The 20,212-nt window shown below is 34.8% G+C and overlaps 1 protein-coding gene across 1 annotated transcript in view; it reads right to left on the minus strand.

The window, feature by feature from the left end:
- LOC149805257 (5'-3' exoribonuclease 2-like) overlaps positions 1-20,212 on the minus strand; it is a 186,042-nt gene that overhangs the window by 10,060 nt on the left and 155,770 nt on the right. Inside the window, exon 31 of the mRNA XM_089948909.1 lies at positions 745-781. Within this exon, the coding sequence (XP_089805035.1) occupies positions 745-781 (37 nt within the window). The remainder of the gene's footprint in view (positions 1-744; positions 782-20,212) is intronic.

A 20,212-nucleotide genomic window follows, 5' to 3' on the forward strand; every position in this document is an offset into this window, starting at 1 on the left:
TGTACAGAAACATCACACACATATGCATATACATGTACCTATGCCCATATACATGTACAGAGACATTATACATGCATGTACGTATGCCCTTACACATCAGTGTTTCCCTTTACCCTCATTTATACTTCAGAGACCCCCAAAATTTTAATTTGACCCGAAGTTTTGTTAATTTTTGTTGTTGTTTATTACTCAATCTGACCCACAGTTCTGACACCAAGGGGATTTTTGACTCAACCTTGCAACCCTTGGGGATACACTGCACATGTACAGAGACATTACATATATAAACATGCATCTATGCCCATCCCATGTACAGAGACATTACACACATGCAAATACCTATGCCCATACACATATCAAGACATTACACATGTACCTATGCCCATACACACATACAGACATTACAAACATATGCATATACCGATGTTCATACAAATGTACAATGATATTACATACATATGCACGTACCTATGCCAAAAAACATGTACAAAGACAACAAACATATGAACATGTACCTATGCCCATATACATATACTGAAACATTACACACACGCAGATGTACATATGCTCACATGTACTGGCATTACACAAAAACATACGTACTTATGTACATACACCTTAACATACTGTATCACAACATCCCCTTACTTCTCCAAAAGTTTGAGATACATTTTGTAATAAAATATGGAATTTTAACTGAGATCGAAAGCAGTGTGCAGCAACGAATATTAACTGTTTACTTACTGTGCATCTCTATCCTGTTTATACCCAGACCTTTGATCTGGAAAATAAGAACACACATGTACAGTGAAGCATCTTAATACAAAAACCTCAATAAACAAAAATTCCCTTGAAAGAGAAGAAATCTTCTGATCTCTAACTTTCCGCTTGCAATAAAATCAGCAATCTAAAAATTACTCAAAGCTAAAATTTTAATTTGCTTCTGAGGGGTTCCTGTCTAAAGACCTAATTTTGCTGTACAAAAGAATTGCCTCTCATGTGCTGTTGCTCTTTGTTTATATATGAGGAAATGATATATGAGCTAAACAAATTGGTTACGGTCTCTCCCACCCACCCATATTCTATATACACATGTACCATGACAATTTTGGTTGCTCTGTGATGTGTACTTTTCTGAAGGAAAGGAATAACTTAGCAATTCCAACCAAATGTAAACAACAATTACACAGCTCATATCTGTTTTACTATTTTCCAGTAGAAAGAGTGAACATTATCACATAAAAATAAATTCAGACTGAAGTGACCTTTATATTGTAATTTTTAATCCTTTTAAAACATAACATTTCAACCATTAATCAGCTCTATAAAGACTGTATTACATGACTGTGAAACCAAATACCTACCATCACAAGGCATACAAGACACAAGACAATGCGATAGAACATATCAAAGAAGAGCTAGGATAACGAGTTCATAAAAACTAGAGATTAATGTTACTTTTGTATTATATAATAAAACAAGTCACTGTTCTTAAAATCTGCTTAACAAACTAATACCACTGCCCATCCCAGAAGACCAAATGTACTACATGAAACTCACAGGCCTTGAGTAACTTTGGAGTTACAGCCAGCAGTACTAACAACAGTTTATGCATCAATAATTACCTTGATCAACCACTACAGCTGAGACCTCACATGAAAAGCAGGTAGTCCTCTCACCTAATTCCTAAACTAGATTAATGTACAAACAGTTAACCTCATGAGGGTAATCACAACATACCATTTACAGCCATTAATATGGAAAATTGACCACTCAACATGTATTTATTTCTACTTCCAACTGTACTCATCAGAAAAGGGCCTTCTGAGTGTACTAGGATGTATACTGTATAGGTATAGCAATGATAAATATATGTGATCATAAACACAAATTCTAAACCAATACTAGTAAAGAATAAAATGTTGGTCACAGCCACCTTATTGAATATAAGGTTGTAGTACTAACAGATGCACCCAATTATTACATGTAATGATTGTAACATAAACAGCTACAAAAAATTGGACCTTTAACACGGAATGTTAACAAAACCACTGAAGCATGAAATATAGTTCACAGTAACCTCATTTTGCAAAAGAACACAAACAAACTGCATGATTTTAAGGAGTATAGTATGTACATAACTGTTTTTTCCAGAATGGGAAAATGTGTAACACAAAGAACCTACTAGGAACAAGAATAGGACATTATGAAGAAAGAAGTAAACACAGGGTTCACAACTATCCTTACATGCTTCTTGTCCATTAAAAAAATTCAAGAACATATCACCGGCACTTGCATCATAGATTTATAAAATTATGCAATGAATATCACTTGTCAACATAATATTCTCAGGCTTGGTTATGGTTTTCATTAATTCTGTCCACTGTTATGGATATAGTCATTTCAGGTACTGAAGCAAATTATGTTACAGCCCAACCCAACAATGACTGATTCAATGTATATAATGCTAGCAAAGTGAAAATTTATTGGACCAATTAATAAATCCATGACTCATGAGCCTTCATTCATTATCATCATCCTGTGTTGTGAGTCTTCCATGCTGAGGAATGAGTTTGGGTTCATATAATCATTCCAATTTAGAATTTATTTTATACAGCGGAATCCAAATTTTTTCCACTATGGAAGCTACTTCTGAAACAAGCAAAGCAGTGTTTTTGCTGAAGATTTCATCTTTTCTTCTTTACATGTTCAATGAATGTTCATCAACCTGTGTTCCAGATATGGACCCAAAGCCAATGAAAATCAAGAAGACATTTCTGCCAACCAATTAAACTGGTTATCTTATGCTTTACTGGCAATGGGTGAACTCTATACTGTTATCTTGGAATGACCTCAAATAAGTTTAAGATCTACTGTTAATAACTTTCATCTTTATTATCTTGGGTCATTTTATGCATCTAATAGGCACCATGCAGGGAACTTTCTTGTGCCCAAGAAAAGAAATTTAATATAGATCACTGGTTCAAGGATGCAGCCTAAAAAGAACACAAATATAACTTGCCAAAAACTCGTATGGTCATGAGTTAAACTGAAAAAATAAAGCAAAGCCAGTAAATGGTAAAATACAATCAGTGTCTTTTGTTTGTAATGGTGTGTTAGTAACACAAACACGTATCATTGATTTCATGATTCTAGCATGAACAGTGTCTGGAAAATGAATATAAAAACAAAACGTTTAATGCAAATTAGTTAAACATAAAATATGAACTATAATAACCTACTTCAGAAATCAGGAAGTTCTGGTCATCGAGATGCATCTGAAAATTGCATGATTGTCTATGGGATGGTATGCACAAAGCATGTCAAAACCTTTCTCGTCATAAAATAAATCCAAACACTTAACCAAAGCAAGTCAAATGTGAAATATGGATCATGGTGTGGTAGTAACAGAGATGCATTCAATCACCCAGTTTGATGGTTTTGGCATCAACAGTGCCTAAGACTGAACCCAATGTGAAGCACAAAAAAGGGTCACAGTAACCTACTGTATAGCAATCATCAAGATGCATCCCTTCACCAAGTTTCATGGATCTTGGTATAACAGTGTATTCATTGTCCTGAAAACCTAACTGGTTATAAGATGAAAATGAAAACTTAACCTAAGCCAGTAAAATGTGAAATGCTGGTTAGAATAACCTTCTTTTGTTGTAAGGGTATGGTACCAACAATGATACATACAATCATCTAGTCTGATGGTTGAGACTGAACAGATGTCATTGAAGCATAAAAGATGGGTCACACAACCTACTTTTATATTGAGTGTGTGGTACTCAGAAAATATGCATCCTCTCACAAAGTTCTTGATTCAAGATATAACAGTATTATACAGCAGGTACAATAATAATAATAATGATGAGGACTTTGTATAGCGCCTATTCTTTTGAAGCTCTAAGTGCTTTACAACATAAGACAACACCTATAAGATAAAAAACAGATAATATTAGTACAAAAAACAAACACCATGAAATTAGAAAAACATTAAAAAATAAAAAAACATGCTGAGAATATTTCAGGTAGGAAACATTATTAGGTCTTTAAATTTGTTCTTGCAGTCGAAATAAGTGAGTTTTGAGAGCCCTCTTGAATGTGATCACTGTGTCTTTGTGTCTAAGTTCAATGGGCAATGCATTCCACGTTGCTGGGCCTTGGTATGCAAAAGAACGCTGTCCATATGACTTTGTTTTCATAGTGGGAATAATGAGTATATGATTGTCAGAAGAGGAGCGTATGTATCTTGCTGGTGTGTACACATGGGTGAGATTGGATAGGTATGTTGGACTAGAGTCCGACAATGAAATGTACCACAGAGAACAAATTTTGTGTTTGATTCTGGATCGAATGGATAGCCAGTGTAGGGTACAGAGCAGCGGGGAAGTGTGCTCTGATCGTGGTATGATCCGAGCAGCTGTGTTTTGAACTTTTTAAAGTTTCTGGAGTAGATATTGAGATGAACCTGACAGAACTGAGTTACAATAGTCCAGTCTTGAAAGTACTAATGAACACACAAGTGTTTTAGTGGCATCAACTGAAAGATATTTGCGAATTGAGCTGATGCGTCTCAGCTCAAGATATGCAGCCTTGCATATGTTCATGACATGCTGGTGCAGAGTAACACCTAGGTTTCGTACTGACTGTGTAAATTTAATGTTGGTGTTGCTGATATTTATTGTTTGAGTTTACCTTGATGTGAATGAGAATGTCTTTGTGTTGTGATCAGAATGGCCTCAGTTTTATCATCATTCATCTGCAGTGTGTTACATGTCAGCCATGATTTCACATTGAAAATACACCTCTCTACACCTTGGATGGTAGCATCAACTTCAGTTGGGTGGCTAGATTTGTACATTTGGGTGTCATCAGCGTACAATTGGTGAGACACTGGATGATGATCTATGACACTTGAGAGCAAATGAGTGTACAGAATGAAGAGAACAGGTCCAAGAACAGACCCCTGTGAAACACCACAACATAGATCAACTGGGCTGGAGTGAATTCCATTTGCAGATACAATTTGTGTCCTGTTGACCAAGTAGGACTTGAACCACAGCAGGGCTGTATCATGAATGCCAAATACATGCTGGAGACAGTGAAGTAATATTATCATGGTCTACTGTATCAAATGCTGCAGACAAATCAAGGAGGGTGAGAACTGTAATCTTCCGCTATCCAACGCAGAGAGAATGTCATTAACTACATTTAGAAGAGTAGTTTCAGTACTGTGGTAAGGGCGATATGCAGATTGTACATTGCTAAAAAGTCTGTTTGAATTTAGATGAGATACAAGCTGGGATAGAACAACCTTTTCTAAGATTTTTGATATGAATGGGAGATTAGAAACTGGGCGGTAGTTCTTTAAATCATTATGGTCTAGTGTTGGTTTCTTCAGCAGAGGCTTTACAATGGCAGTCTTGAAAAATGATGGGAATTCCCTGGATGAGAGAGAGGTATTAATAACATCAGTTAGTGAAGGCAATGCTGGATCTAAGCACTCAAGCAGCAGTGATGTTGGAATTGGATCAAGTTCACATGACTTTGGTGCACTCTTCATCAGGATTGTACGTACAAAATCCATAGAGACAGGTTCAAATGCTGCTAATGGTTGCCACTCAAATTCTGTATCCCAACTGTATGGTGATGACGAGTCAACTGAAATTGTGGTATCAAGCTTATACAATACCGATGTCATCATGAGCTAAATGCACAACTTTAACATAAGCCATTATGATGTAAAATGTATGTCACGATGACCTTTATTCTAAGGGTGTGGTACAAACAGAAATGCATATAATTATCTAGGCTGATGACTCTGGCACCAACAGAGCTTGAGACTGAACCCAAGCCAGTGAAGTGTGAAATGAGTCATAGTCACCTCCTTCTGTGATGAGCATGTAGCACTGATTAAGATGCATGTGCCAGTAGCTTCTCGTGGGTCGGTGGTTCTTTCCGGGGTTTTCCCGAGTTCTTCCTCCACCATTAATATTGGCCTCCATGTATATAGCCTATCGTGTGCTGAAAAATGGCATTAAACCCTACAACAACAACAACAACCAAGTTGCATGAATCAAGTTATAACAGTATATATAATGGGTGCGAAAAAAACAACATATTTGCTTACCATAAGCAGAGCTTGAAAAATAACTTGAAACAGAAAAATTAACCAAAATCAGTGAAGCAAAAATATGGGTCACAATGACAGACTTTTGTGATGAGGGTGTTATACTCATCAGTATGCATCAGCTCACCAAATTTCACAACTCTAGGTATAACTAGATATACAGAGTGGAAACAAAAACTATTTAGTTCTCAGCTTATTGCAATTTTACCAAAATCAAATAAAATGTGAAATATAGGCCACTGTGACCTTCATTTGTGGTATGGGTGTGGTACTAAAAGATATACACACAATCATCTAGTTTGATGATAATAGCACAAACAAAGATTGAGAAATAGACTTAAACCACAAAATTTAAGGTTGATGTGTGAAATACAGGACAGTGACCTACTTTTGAGAGGATGGTGTAGTTTGATCAAGATGCATCCAATCATGATGTTTCATGATTCCAGGTATAAGAGTATTTCTGCAGTGTGCAAAATGTCAGAGCTTAATGCAAATCTTGATGAAGCCGGTACAACTAATGTACATGTGCTGAGTTAGGATCTGCAGTCCCCTTCCCTGAAAAAAGGTACAGTGAACACCATTCAATCTGTTGCCTATGACCTAGAAAGAAGAACAGCTGACAATCAGTGAGGGTGTACATATGTATATGTTTTAATCTCTGTGGATCTTGATGCCAACCCCATGGGTAGTACAACAAATTACCGTAACTTTGTAAAGGTGAGCTCATAAAATTAAAATTTGTAAAGAGTGTGACATAGAAAGCCCTTGATATTTTTACAAGTATGCCACAGAAAACTCCTGATTTTGTTAACCATGTGACATAGAAAGCCCATGATTTTGTTAAGAGTGTGACACAGATACTCCCTGATTTTATTAAGTGTGACACAGAAAGATCTGGACTTTATTAAGAGTATGATATAGAAAGACCCTGATTTTGTTAAGAGTGACACATAAATCCCAATTTTTAAAGAGTGTGACATGGAAAGCCCCTTATTTTGCCAAGTGTGTGACACAGAAATCCCCTGATTTTGTTAAGAGTGTGAAATATAAAGTCCCTGATCTTGTTAAGAGTGTGACACAGAAAGTCTCCAATTTTCTTTTTGTTTCTTCAATTTGCTTTAGAAATATTAAAACTATACACTGCAAATATTGGAAATGACCATTCTAGAAACAAGAAATAAACAAGCAGTCAGTTTGCTTTTCCGCACTGAGATTATATATTCATTTAGTTTTAAATGTGAATATGTTGACAGAGTTAAGGACATTCAATCAACAATCAGGTTAGATATTATAAATTGATGAATGCAGTCGGGTCATCTGCCATACCTAATAATAGATTAAGGCCATTTTCAAACAAAACAGACCCGATTTGCAGATGTATAATAATCCAGCATATCAGGGTCTAACATGTTTGTTGTCCTGATTACTCCAAACAAACACATACATAGTTCGGCTGGTGCGTTATGCTAATGCAGATCTGGATCAATACTGTTTGCAGTAGAACTTGACTTATAAGCGAGCACGTTTGGTACATAGAAATACAAATAAGCATGCCAAATTTGATGTAACTTTAGACATTTTTGCTAAAAAGTGCTTGTTTTATTTCTCTCAAAAATGTTTTAGTAAAAAAAAAAAGTAACAGACATTATGTGTGTTGCTATCTACACAGGCATGTGCACAGGTAGAAAAATATGATACCCACCATAACCCTGAATTGCTAGACACACACACTCTCCCTCCCTCTTTCACACACACACACACACACACACACACATAGACCTGACACACTTGAATAAGTAAATAAAAAAGAAGGTAAATAATTGACCATAAATTGGAAATGACCTCAGGGCCAAGAATGGCTACTCTCTGTCAACTAAGGTATTAATGTCCTGCTGACCAATCTAATCAGATACATCTTGGTATTAACGTAAACGTTCTGCTCCATACGAGTTGGTCAGTGGTTTGCCAGGAACACAGTCAGTCAGTCACCTATGTGGTTGCATGATGCAAATTACACAATTGAAAATTGTTATAGCATCAACATTTCTTGTATGATGAATGTATGGTTATGTCATATTTTTCTGTATGATAGCTGTATTAAGCTTAATATAAATACAAGGCAGATCAAGATGGATATATCTTCATAGCTGCCAACCCTCACAATTTTGGCACGAATTTCACGACTTTTTCAGCAATTCATAAACTCATGCTGCATGCAAAAAAATCATAAATTCCCCAATTCTCAATTATTTTAAATCTTTAATAGAATAACCGATTTCCCATTAAGCGCTAGTTTTGATATCAGCAGTTGCCGAAACGGTCCAGTACTGCCGGTCGTGATATTAGTGCAACTATAGCTGATTGATACAGCTGGCCCAGTAGCAAGCATTTTAGCGTGTTTTAATCTATATGTATAAGAGTAGTTTTACAAATGCTTTTGAGAGAAACTGGGGCCTAACCAGAATTTCACTCTGCGCATGTGCCACAAACATTGATTTGAATTACCATTCGGCACTGCATCTTGAAAAAGTCTTCACCAGCAAGGAAAAAGAACTGTATTGCACAAAAAGTGATGTTTAGTTTGGAATATACGAAAATTAGCTGTGCATTCAGCCATCAAACACAGACATACATCATACACACTGGTAGCAAAAAGCACAAAGAGGTTGGGAAAATTAAGAACTAGCAGCTGATTTCAGCTCTCGATGGAAGATCTGCAAGCTACCAATTCGGAAGCATTGTTTGTGAGTTTTCTTGTTGAACCTTTATTAGCTGGAGACCATGATAAACATACATTCTGACAAATATTCCCGGACTCAAAGATCGCTTCAAGAATTCATGTCACAATTTCCTAATTTTTATCCCTATTTTCACTAATTGCGAGCCTGGAGGGTTGGCAGCTACATATCTTATTCAGATGTGGACCTTGCATAAGAACAAAGTTTTTTTTCCCTTCACTTTACTATAGTAGCAGAGGTACCCGATATGCTCACATTTAAAAAAATGCACAGACCCACATCTACCACTGCATAATATGCCAGCAGATCTGTGTCTCTGCACTTTGCATCAGATTAATCAAAACAAAAAAACACAGACTCTTATCTGTCAGTGTATTATGTGATGACAGATCAGGGTCTATGTTACATACAGTCAACTTAGAAGCTACCAAATAAAGCATCTGTGTCATCTGAAGTCGATTCCTGTACACTTTAAACTTGTAATTTTCAATCCTGTCCACTTTAAACTTGTAATTTTCAAACTCCACTGAGATTGCAAATAAAACTGGATACATAATTTGAAAAAAAAATCAGCTTTCAAACAAGAAATACAAATGCCTTATTCTCAATAACCAGAGTTTTGGCATTAAGAATATTTCTTTTTTTTAGTATCAAGGTTTCATTCTCACAAATTACACAAAAAAACTATCCATCAAAACCCATCCATCAACTGATACCTTACAGTGCCCCGACACGACACGTCATAGGATAGGAGGCATGTAAGCATACATAAATGCATCTATGAAGCTAAAATTTAAACAATAATAATTGCACAATTTCATCGCACACATTTTAAACAAAATAATTAAAATACACATGTATAATGTGTTATACATTCACATGGAGATAGTGGAAATTTATACATCATGCAAAAATGTATTCAAATGATGAAATTTAGGTAAACATACATACATATGTAAATTTGCACATGAATTTAATCTGTTGCAATTGAAGGGGGTTTATGAGATAGACTACTCCCTCGCTAAAAAGTTGTCCATGACGGCCAAAAAGTATACGAGCTTACTTTGAGATAACATTATAAGGTGTACATGTGAACTATTACTTCATGAAATGGAATACATGAACATTATTGCCTTATAACAGGAACCATATTATAATGAATGGCTATATAGTGTGGAAGTTATTGTTGACATTTATAGGTGCTGAAAACCTTAAAACTGCCATGCTTTTACTGCATTTAAACTTTCCTATTTTTCAAAAATTCATGTACACATACACGTCTTTTCTATTTACTAAACTCTATAGTGAAGTCAAGTACACTGCATAAATTTTAACAAAATTTAAAAGCTTGTAATTTAAAGATTACCAGTTTGGGGAAATCGGACAAATTCAATTCAGACTCATTCACAACATAGTTTGTGCTATCCACCACTACTTGGTAGCTTGAGGATACAACAAACACAGCTAAATACACTTATAAGAGTATTTTGATCCATTCTTCATGTTCTTATTATTTAATCATAAAAATCATATTAAAGAAATTATTAAGTAAAAGAATGATGATTTTGCATAAATGTACTGCCATTAGAATATGATAAAACCTACAGGGATAGCAATGAACCTCTTCAACCCAATCACAATCAATCATTTAATCAATCTTCATAAACATAATACTCCAACCTGATCACAATCAATCATTCAGTCAATTTTTATAAACATAATAATCCAAATATTTCTGTTGGAATGTAATCATTGGCACATAAATTAGGCAATTCAAAAAGGGTGGAGCTCATGCATATACAGTTTAAAGCACTGGCTGCTATCCTTGTTTATGTCTGAAAGGGCTCTTCATTGATTAATAATCTATCTTATATTTAGTTTAATGCAATCTGCCTAATTTAACAGCAGTTTGTCTAAATGATAGCTCTTCAGAGAGAAAGACTGCTTGGTTCCAGAACAAGACCCATTAAAAGGTGTTGAAAAACGATTTTGATAATAAAAACAAGGGTAAATGGGCATGAAGGATTATGGAAGTTTACAAATGACTGTTTACTAATCCTTCTTTTCATGAGGTGTCAAAGTTGTACTTCACACCCTATTAATGACTTGCTAATATGGCTTGAATCTGCTCCAAGAGCTGTTCAGAAAGACAAATTGAGAAAGGGCAGCTTAAGCCCAGATTTGGCACTGAAAATATTCTCCAGGACACAATGTACTCACCTGGCTGGACATACAATAATGCCCACAGCTATGCTTTAGTAAAACAGGTGTCCAGCTGGTCAGGGATGGTGATTATAGAAGATTATGGTAGTGAATGCAAAAACCTGTACAGTCAAGTAAATACACTGTAGTGTATTGTGACCACATGAGACCAGTAAAACATGTTATAAAAGTAGGTCCTATCATGTAGAGCAAAATAACTTGGCAAAACTTGTAAACTGTCACTGTTATTGAGTGGATATTTTATAATTCTTAAAACAATGATATACTGCAAGATCTGTTCAAAAAGAAAAGGTGACAAAGTGCTTGTTTATTTCTAATATCTATTTGCAACACACATTATCTATGGATGAAAGTCAACAATTTAAATCCAACTTACCAGAACTTAAAATGACATGTCCATCGTTAAAGAGTCCTGGCCAAAATTTTATCATGAAGCTTAATTTTGGATGTAAGTCTAAAATCAAGCCATCAGATTAAATACAGATTTAAAGTTTGTAATTCAGAAGAAAAAAATTAAAAATGTAGACTTGACTTGTATGATGTCCTGTTGACATTCAGGCTTAGATCAATCAAAAGTCCCAAATTTTTAGATTTAATCTGTAAGACATGTTGCTGACATTTGGGCTTGGACTAATTAAATGTCTCAAGATCAGGCTTAACATGTAAATGTCTTAGACCAAATATCAAACTCTTACAAAAACATGACAAATTATGTTTTTAAGTTTTAAAAAACTAAAAACTACCTCAGTAGTTTATTTTCAGTCCCTTAATTTAAAGCAGCACCATCACATAACATCTATGGCTTTTTCTTCTTTTCTTTGGGGATTATCTCAGTCAATCACTGCTGAAGCACAAACTTAATCTAATGTATCAGAAATTAGGTCCAATTAATACCTCTCATTAACAAATAATTGCAGTGCAATTTGTGGGGACAGTCATTGAAGAAAGCAGATGTTTAAGCCACGGATCTATTGTATACAATGACAGTTGCTACTGTACCTTTTAAATGATTACTGGTTCCTAGTGGTGACTGGACAAAACCGCGACTGCCCTCTTGAGAGTGACCATTGCCAAGGTGAACAAAAAGGGACATGAGAATGAAAAGTCTCCATATTAAATCAATCCTATGTAGGATGGGCAATTACAATAAACAGCTGACAACCAATTTGTATTACAAGCTGAGATGGAACGACGAGGGTTGAGTCTAATTGGTGGATTTACACAAGTAATTTTGTGTCAAATGGATTTTGCAAATATAAATAATTTGATGAGGTCAGGAAGGAGAAAAGAATAAAACAGCCTGACAAGGAACACAGAGCATGGGTCTGGAGATGAATATTTACTTTATCACATCAGTAATTGTGTTAGGATTTCATCTGAATCGCTGTCAATTCTTATTACTCTATGTGACTAGAATGACTTGAACGGTGCAAGTCATTTTATGTTCTCCAGTCCACAACAAAACTGCAAGTACGGTAGTTCATGCAATACTATAGCAAATCTTTTATTATGTTTTTTAAAGCCCCCCCCCATATTCTGTATGAATGATTCAATACTGAGATTACAACTACCCAACATAAAGAAATTATTGCACATTTCCTTTCACTAATCTTAACTTGTTTATGAAAGGTTATTTTGAAGAAGAAAATTAAAAAAAAGATATTTAAGCATGGTTAAGAAAATTTCTGACAGCATTTGACAGCAGAAAAAAAACATTAGAAGATAATTTAACCAGTTTTATAAAGTAAATCCAAATACTGTGAAAGGTTCCTAATTCCTGATTCAAACTGCTAACAACATACCCATGAAAGAAAATCCCCATTGTGTCAAGCACAAATCCTATACCAGGCAGATGATTGTTTTCACTCAATACTCATTTTAAAAGGGAACAAGCCTGACCGTCTGACAACAATGGCATCAACAAACTAATTCTTAATCTGTGGTGAAAGTTTTACATCTGACAGGATAATCAATGTGTATGACTCTCCTGGAGGGAACAATAAATGATATTGACTTTCTACATCACCCAGAGCAGTTGACTTGCAGAATCTAATCTTCCCTGGGAACAGAAGTCCTTAACAAACACACTCTTCTTCATCATCAGCCACTTCTAGCAAGCCTGGTCAAACTCGTTAGAGAAGGATTTTGTCAAGCCAAATAGTCAGGGAAGTAAGCTTTTCATTTAGCTGGAGTGGGATGAGAACTTCATTATGTTTCCGATGCTGCTTTTGCTTCTGTCTACCATGCTTGATTTGTATGGTTCTGAGAGGCTTGCCAATGGCTCTTACATCAATTTTCTCCCCTCTTGGGCAGGTAGTGAGCCAGAGACATTAGGTATGGACAAGGGGTTATTACTTAGACAGAAGAGGCACCTGAAGGGTACCTATGCCCATCTTTAGTCATGTGGGTCAATACTCATCGTAACTTAACAAAACTTCAGCTACTCTCACTTTTCATAAAATAATGTTTATCGAAATAAGATCTGCCACTTGTGATGGAATAGACTAAATATAAGAAAAGGCAGATGATTGCTGCTTGGTTAAGGAAAACAGGGATGGAGGGCTCTACATCAGCCATTAATTCCTTGTATGAAGAAGCAATACAAGCTGAATATACAATAATATAGCCATCCAGATGATTTGTGAAGGGCTATCCATGACCATTTAGGCTTCTCAGGTGAAATGGATATTGGGATGGACTGTTTGAGGAGTGTAAGCTGAGTACACAGGATGTGTGCACAGTGGATATGAGAGCTATTAATTAACATCACTTAACAAAATGGAGGGGCTATTAATTAATATCAGTTAACAGAAGCTGCAACTTAAGGAAACCTGCTGATTCATATGTCTTATCACAGCTTGGCACTGAAACAGCTGACATTTTGGATAGCAGACTAAGGAAGATAAATAAAGACGCATGATAAGAAAATCTATGGGGAAAAATGTCATTGTAGCACAGTAAAACTGCATCGATGACTGCAAGAATAGGACAAAAAATGAAAATAAAATTTAAAAAAACAAACAAGAAGATAACTAAGAGGCATGTTTATTGTATTCTAAGTCATGCATGGATTGCTGGATTATCTGAAAGAAATAATCTTGATATTTCATTAGAGTTAGAAAATATATACACTGTTTCCCTGGGTGTTAACTAAGACACAGATAACATTAAAATAATGGAATTTGAAATTATTCTTAGCTGCTCACATAGTCAAGTGGTAAATATGGTAACCCCCTGTTAAAGATACAAGTTCAAATCCAGCAAGGTGTGAACTTTTTTCTTAATGTGATATTTTACTTTGAAATGGGAAGGAGAATTATGTTACTGTCTATATTTTTTGTGTGAATAATCACAGAACACAGAAGAAAATAAATGGTAATCCATTGATATTGAGCAGGTTTCAACTGCTCTGGTGGCCTAAGTGGTTATAGTGTCCACCTCAGATGCGGGTGGCTGCAGGTTAGAGCACTGGCCGAGTTAAATCAAAGACTTAGAACAATGGTATTACTAGCTGCCTCGCTTGGTGCTCAGCATGAAGAGGTTAGTGTTAGGACTGGTTGTTCTGGTGTCAGGATAATGTGACTGGGTGGGACATGATGCATCACGTCTGATATGACTGAAACATTGTTAAAGCTATGTTAAAAATCCAAAATCACACACACAAACTAAGCAGGAGTCTGTAAGAAATCTACTATTTTAAACTGCTCTACTCAGCACAGTACATCTTGCAAGCCAATATGTTTGAGCATAAAATAAAACAAAAATTTGCTTCCTACGAGTGCATAATTGATAAATTTCATCTTATGGGTGATGCACTTATGTACATTTACCCACTCAATAAAATGTATTTGTTATTCACTCGTTTCAAGCAAATATCCTCTCTATGGCTTGTATTTTATGCAGAAAGTTAATTTTGATTCTGAGCATAGAATTCAAACTCGTAATGTTGCCAATGAAAACTGCCAAACTGTATCATTTTGGATCTATGAAAAAGATTACAAAATAACTATAGCTTTCCCTTCATTATTACTTTCCACCAGCTCCCCAACAAAAGACATTTTCTGAAGCACCTCAGACATTTGTTGTTTTTGTGGTGATTAGTTGGTTGGCAAGATGGTTTGTGTTTAATGGCACATCAACACATAACTGGTCAAATCTTGCAAAATATGTATGTAGTAATGAAAGTTTTAGAGCACACTGACACAAGTAAATATAAATAATGGGGAAAAAATGACACCTAAATTTAAGCAAAAAATTGGACAAAAATAAATGGATGAAATGATAATAAAGAACCCTTTACAATCATAATGATGTTAAGATTTTGAACAACAGATTCAAAATTACAAGAAATGTTTCATGTCAAAGGACAGACCTGACAAAAAAATGCAAGAGAAAGAGGGAACTGATGTGTACAATTTAATTATATATATCTAGGTACAGATATCTAGCTTTGCAAAATCCTCATGGAATAATTGTCGTAATTCTAAAGCAGAAAAAATTTCTAACCACGATCCAATTAGGGAGTTTCTGACACAGTCATAGCCTATTGATCGAACTTCACAAATAAAGACAGAATTCAAGAAAATTACTTGATAAACATGTCGTTCACAGTATCTATTGCTGAAAATTTCTGAGCATACGCGACTTAAGCATCATTCAAAAGTTCTTGAAAATCTGAAGCAGCCTGTCATGGGGGCTGCTATCAAAGATGTTATGCTAATGGCCCTCAGTGGGCAGTTGGGCTCTATAGATGTTGCCCAGCGCTAATGGGTATCTTTTCTACCTCTGTGAGGTGAAGAGCTCTTCTTGAAATGCTGGTGGCTGCACTAATTATTCTTGATGTAGTAGACACATCTGTCTGACTAGCAGTTCCCTTCCATGTCTGGTGATAACTTACAGATACCATATTTGCCTGTGTAATGTTCACCCAAGTGTAACACAATTATATTTGCTTGTGTAATTTGTAGCAAGGGTAACAGTACCATATTTGCCTGTGTAATGTTCACCCAAGTGAAACACTATCATATTTGCTTGTGTAATTTGTAGCAAGTGTAACAGTACCATATTTGCCTGTGTCATGTGCACCCAAGTGTAACTACCATATCTGCCTGTGTAATTCCCCCCCAAGTGTAACAACCATATTTGCCTGTGTAACATGCACTGAAGTGTAACAGTAACATATTTGCCTGTGTAAAGTTACCCAAGGATAACAGTACCATATCTGTCTGTGTAATGTGCACCAAAGTGTAACAGGCATAAACCTTGGCAAGATCTACCTTTTGTTCAACAGCCTGGTACAGTAGTAAGCATGCAGGACTTAAAACCATAAGGATGTTGGTTTGAATCTGTCTAAACCAGTCTAGATCAGATGCTGTGGTGTGTATCTGTTACTTAACTTCAATTCTTATCATTTCTTGTAAACTGTATATAATCTGATCTGCCAACATAACGGACTCCCACTCCATAAGTCTCTTCATTATATCATGGTTCATATAATAAGGCTGGTATGGTCATGGATCCGATTTCATTGAGTGGTAATAAAATTATATGTATAATGTACTTCATTATAAGGCATTCTCACCATAAGGCTGTATATGTCTATTACTCCCATCGAAAGCAGTATACTGAGATTGTTCTGTATTACTTTTATGTGACCACATTTCTGATCTACAGTTTGGCGTATGTTATAAACACATAAAGACTACAGTTGGTGTATGTTAAAAACACACAAAGACTACAGTTTGGTGTATGTTATAAACACAAAAAGACTACAGTTTGGTGCATGTTATAAACATAAAAAGACTACAGTTTGGTGCATGTTATAAACACAAAGACTACAGTTTGGTGTATGTTATAAACACATAAAAACAAAAGTTTGGTGAATGTTATAAACACAAAAAGACTAGTTTGGTGCATGTTATAAACACAAAAAGACTAGTTTGGTGCATGTTATAAACACATAAAGACTACAGTTGATGTATGTTATAAACACATAAAGACTACAGTTTGGTGTATGTTATAAACACAAAGACTACAGTTTGGTGTATGTTAAAAACACACAAAGACTACAGTTTGGTGTATGTTATAAACACAAAAAGACTACAGTTTGGCGCATGTTATAAACAAAAAGACTACAGCTTGGTACATGTTATAAACACATAAAGACTACAGTTGGTGTATGTTATAAACACATAAAGACTACAGTTTGGTGTATGTTATAAACACAAAAAGATTACAGTTTAGTGCATGTTATAACCACATAAAGACTACAGTTTGGTGTATGTTATAAACACAAAGACTACAGTTTGGTGTATGTTATAAACAACACATAAAGACAAAAGTTTGGTGTATGTTAAAAACACACAAAGACTAGTTTGGTGCATGTTATAAACATAAAAAGACTACAGTTTGGTGCATGTCATTAACACATAAAGACTACAGTTGGTGTAGGTTATAAACACAAAGACTACAGTTTGGTGCATGTTATAAACACAAAAAGATTACAGTTTGGTGAATGTTATAACCAAATAAAGACTACAGTTTGGTGTATGTTATAAACACAAAAAGACTACAGTTTGGTGTATGTTATAAACACAAAGACTACAGTTTGGTGTATGTTATAAACACATAAAGACAAAAGTTTGGTGTATGTTATAAACACAAAAAGACTAGTTTGGTCCATGTTATAAACACAAAAAGACTAGTTTGGTGCATGTTATAAACACAAAAAGACTACAGTTTGGTGTATGTTACAAACACATAAAGACTACAGTTTGGTGTATGTTACAAACACATAAAGACTACAGTTTGGTGCATGTTATAAACATAAAAAGACTACAGTTTGGTGCATGTTATAAACACATAAAGACTACAGTTGGTGTATGTTATAAACACATAAAGCCTACAGTTTGGTGTATGTTATAAACACAAAGACTACAGTTTGGTATATGTTAAAAACACACAAAGACTACAGTTTGGTGTATGTTATAAACACAAAAAGACTACAGTTTGGTGTATGTTAAAAGCACACAAAGACTACAGTTTGGTGTATGTTATAAACACAAAAAGACTACAGTTTGGTGCATGTTATAAACAAAAAGACTACAGTTTGGTGTATGTTATAAACACAAAAAGATTACAGTTTGGTGCATGTTATAACCACATAAAGACTACAGTTTGGTGTATGTTATAAACACAAAGATTACAGTTTGGTGTATGTTATAAACACATAAAGACTACAGTTTGGTGTATGTTATAAACACAAAAAGACTAGTTTGGTGCATGTTATAAACACATAAAGACTACAGTTGGTGTATGTTATAAACACATAAAGACTACAGTTTGGTGTATGTTATAAACACAAAAAGATTACAGTTTGGTGCATGTTATAACCACATAAAGACTACAGTTGGTGTATGTTAAAAACACACAAAGACTACAGTTTGGTGTATGTTATAAACACAAAAAGACTACAGTTTGGTGCATGTTATAAACATAAAAAGACTACAGTTTGGTGCATGTTAAAAACACAAAGACTACAGTTTGGTGTATGTTATAAACACATAAAAACAAAAGTTTGGTGAATGTTATAAACACAAAAAGACTAGTTTGGTGCATGTTATAAACACAAAAAGACTAGTTTGGTGCATGTTATAAACACATAAAGACTACAGTTGGTGTATGTTATAAACACATAAAGACTACAGTTTGGTGTATGTTATAAACACAAAGACTACAGTTTGGTGTATGTTAAAAACACACAAAGACTACAGTTTGGTGTATGTTATAAACACAAAAAGACTACAGTTTGGCGCATGTTATAAACAAAAAGACTACAGCTTGGTACATGTTATAAACACATAAAGACTACAGTTGGTGTATGTTATAAACACATAAAGACTACAGTTTGGTGTATGTTATAAACACAAAAAGATTACAGTTTAGTGCATGTTATAACCACATAAAGACTACAGTTTGGTGTATGTTATAAACACAAAGACTACAGTTTGGTGTATGTTATAAACAACACATAAAGACAAAAGTTTGGTGTAAGTTATAAACACAAAAAGACTAGTTTGGTGCATGTTATAAACACATAAAGACTACAGTTGGTGTATGTTATAAACACATAAAGACTACAGTTTGGTGTATGTTATAAACACAAAGACTACAGTTTGGTGTATGTTAAAAACACACAAAGACTAGTTTGGTGCATGTTATAAACATAAAAAGACTACAGTTTGGTGCATGTCATAAACACATAAAGACTACAGTTGGTGTAGGTTATAAACACAAAGACTACAGTTTGGTGCATGTTATAAACACAAAAAGATTACAGTTTGGTGAATGTTATAACCAAATAAAGACTACAGTTTGGTGTATGTTATAAACACAAAAAGACTACAGTTTGGTGTATGTTATAAACACAAAGACTACAGTTTGGTGTATGTTATAAACACAAAAAGACTAGTTTGGTCCATGTTATAAACACAAAAAGACTAGTTTGGTGCATGTTATAAACACAAAAAGACTACAGTTTGGTGTATGTTACAAACACATAAAGACTACAGTTTGGTGTATGTTACAAACACATAAAGACTACAGTTTGGTGCATGTTATAAACATAAAAAGACTACAGTTTGGTGCATGTTATAAACACATAAAGACTACAGTTGGTGTATGTTATAAACACATAAAGACTACAGTTTGGTGTATGTTATAAACACAAAGACTACGGTTTGGTATATGTTAAAAACACACAAAGACTACAGTTTGGTGTATGTTATAAACACAAAAAGACTACAGTTTGGTGCATGTTACAAACATAAAAAGACTACAGTTGGTGTATGTTATAAACACATAAAGACTACAGTTTGGTGTATGTTAAAAGCACACAAAGACTACAGTTTGGTGTATGTTATAAACACAAAAAGACAACAGTTTGGTGCATGTTATAAACAAAAAGACTACAGTTTGGTGCATGTTATAAACACATAAAGACTACAGTTTGGTGTATGTTATAAACACAAAAAGATTACAGTTTGGTGCATGTTATAACCACATAAAGACTACAGTTTGGTGTATGTTATAAACACAAAGATTACAGTTTGGT

This window comes from Sinohyriopsis cumingii, chromosome 2 (genome assembly GCF_028554795.1).
Source record: "Sinohyriopsis cumingii isolate HCF-2022 chromosome 2, ASM2855479v2, whole genome shotgun sequence".
In the NCBI taxonomy this organism is placed as follows: Eukaryota; Metazoa; Mollusca; class Bivalvia; order Unionida; family Unionidae; genus Sinohyriopsis; species Sinohyriopsis cumingii.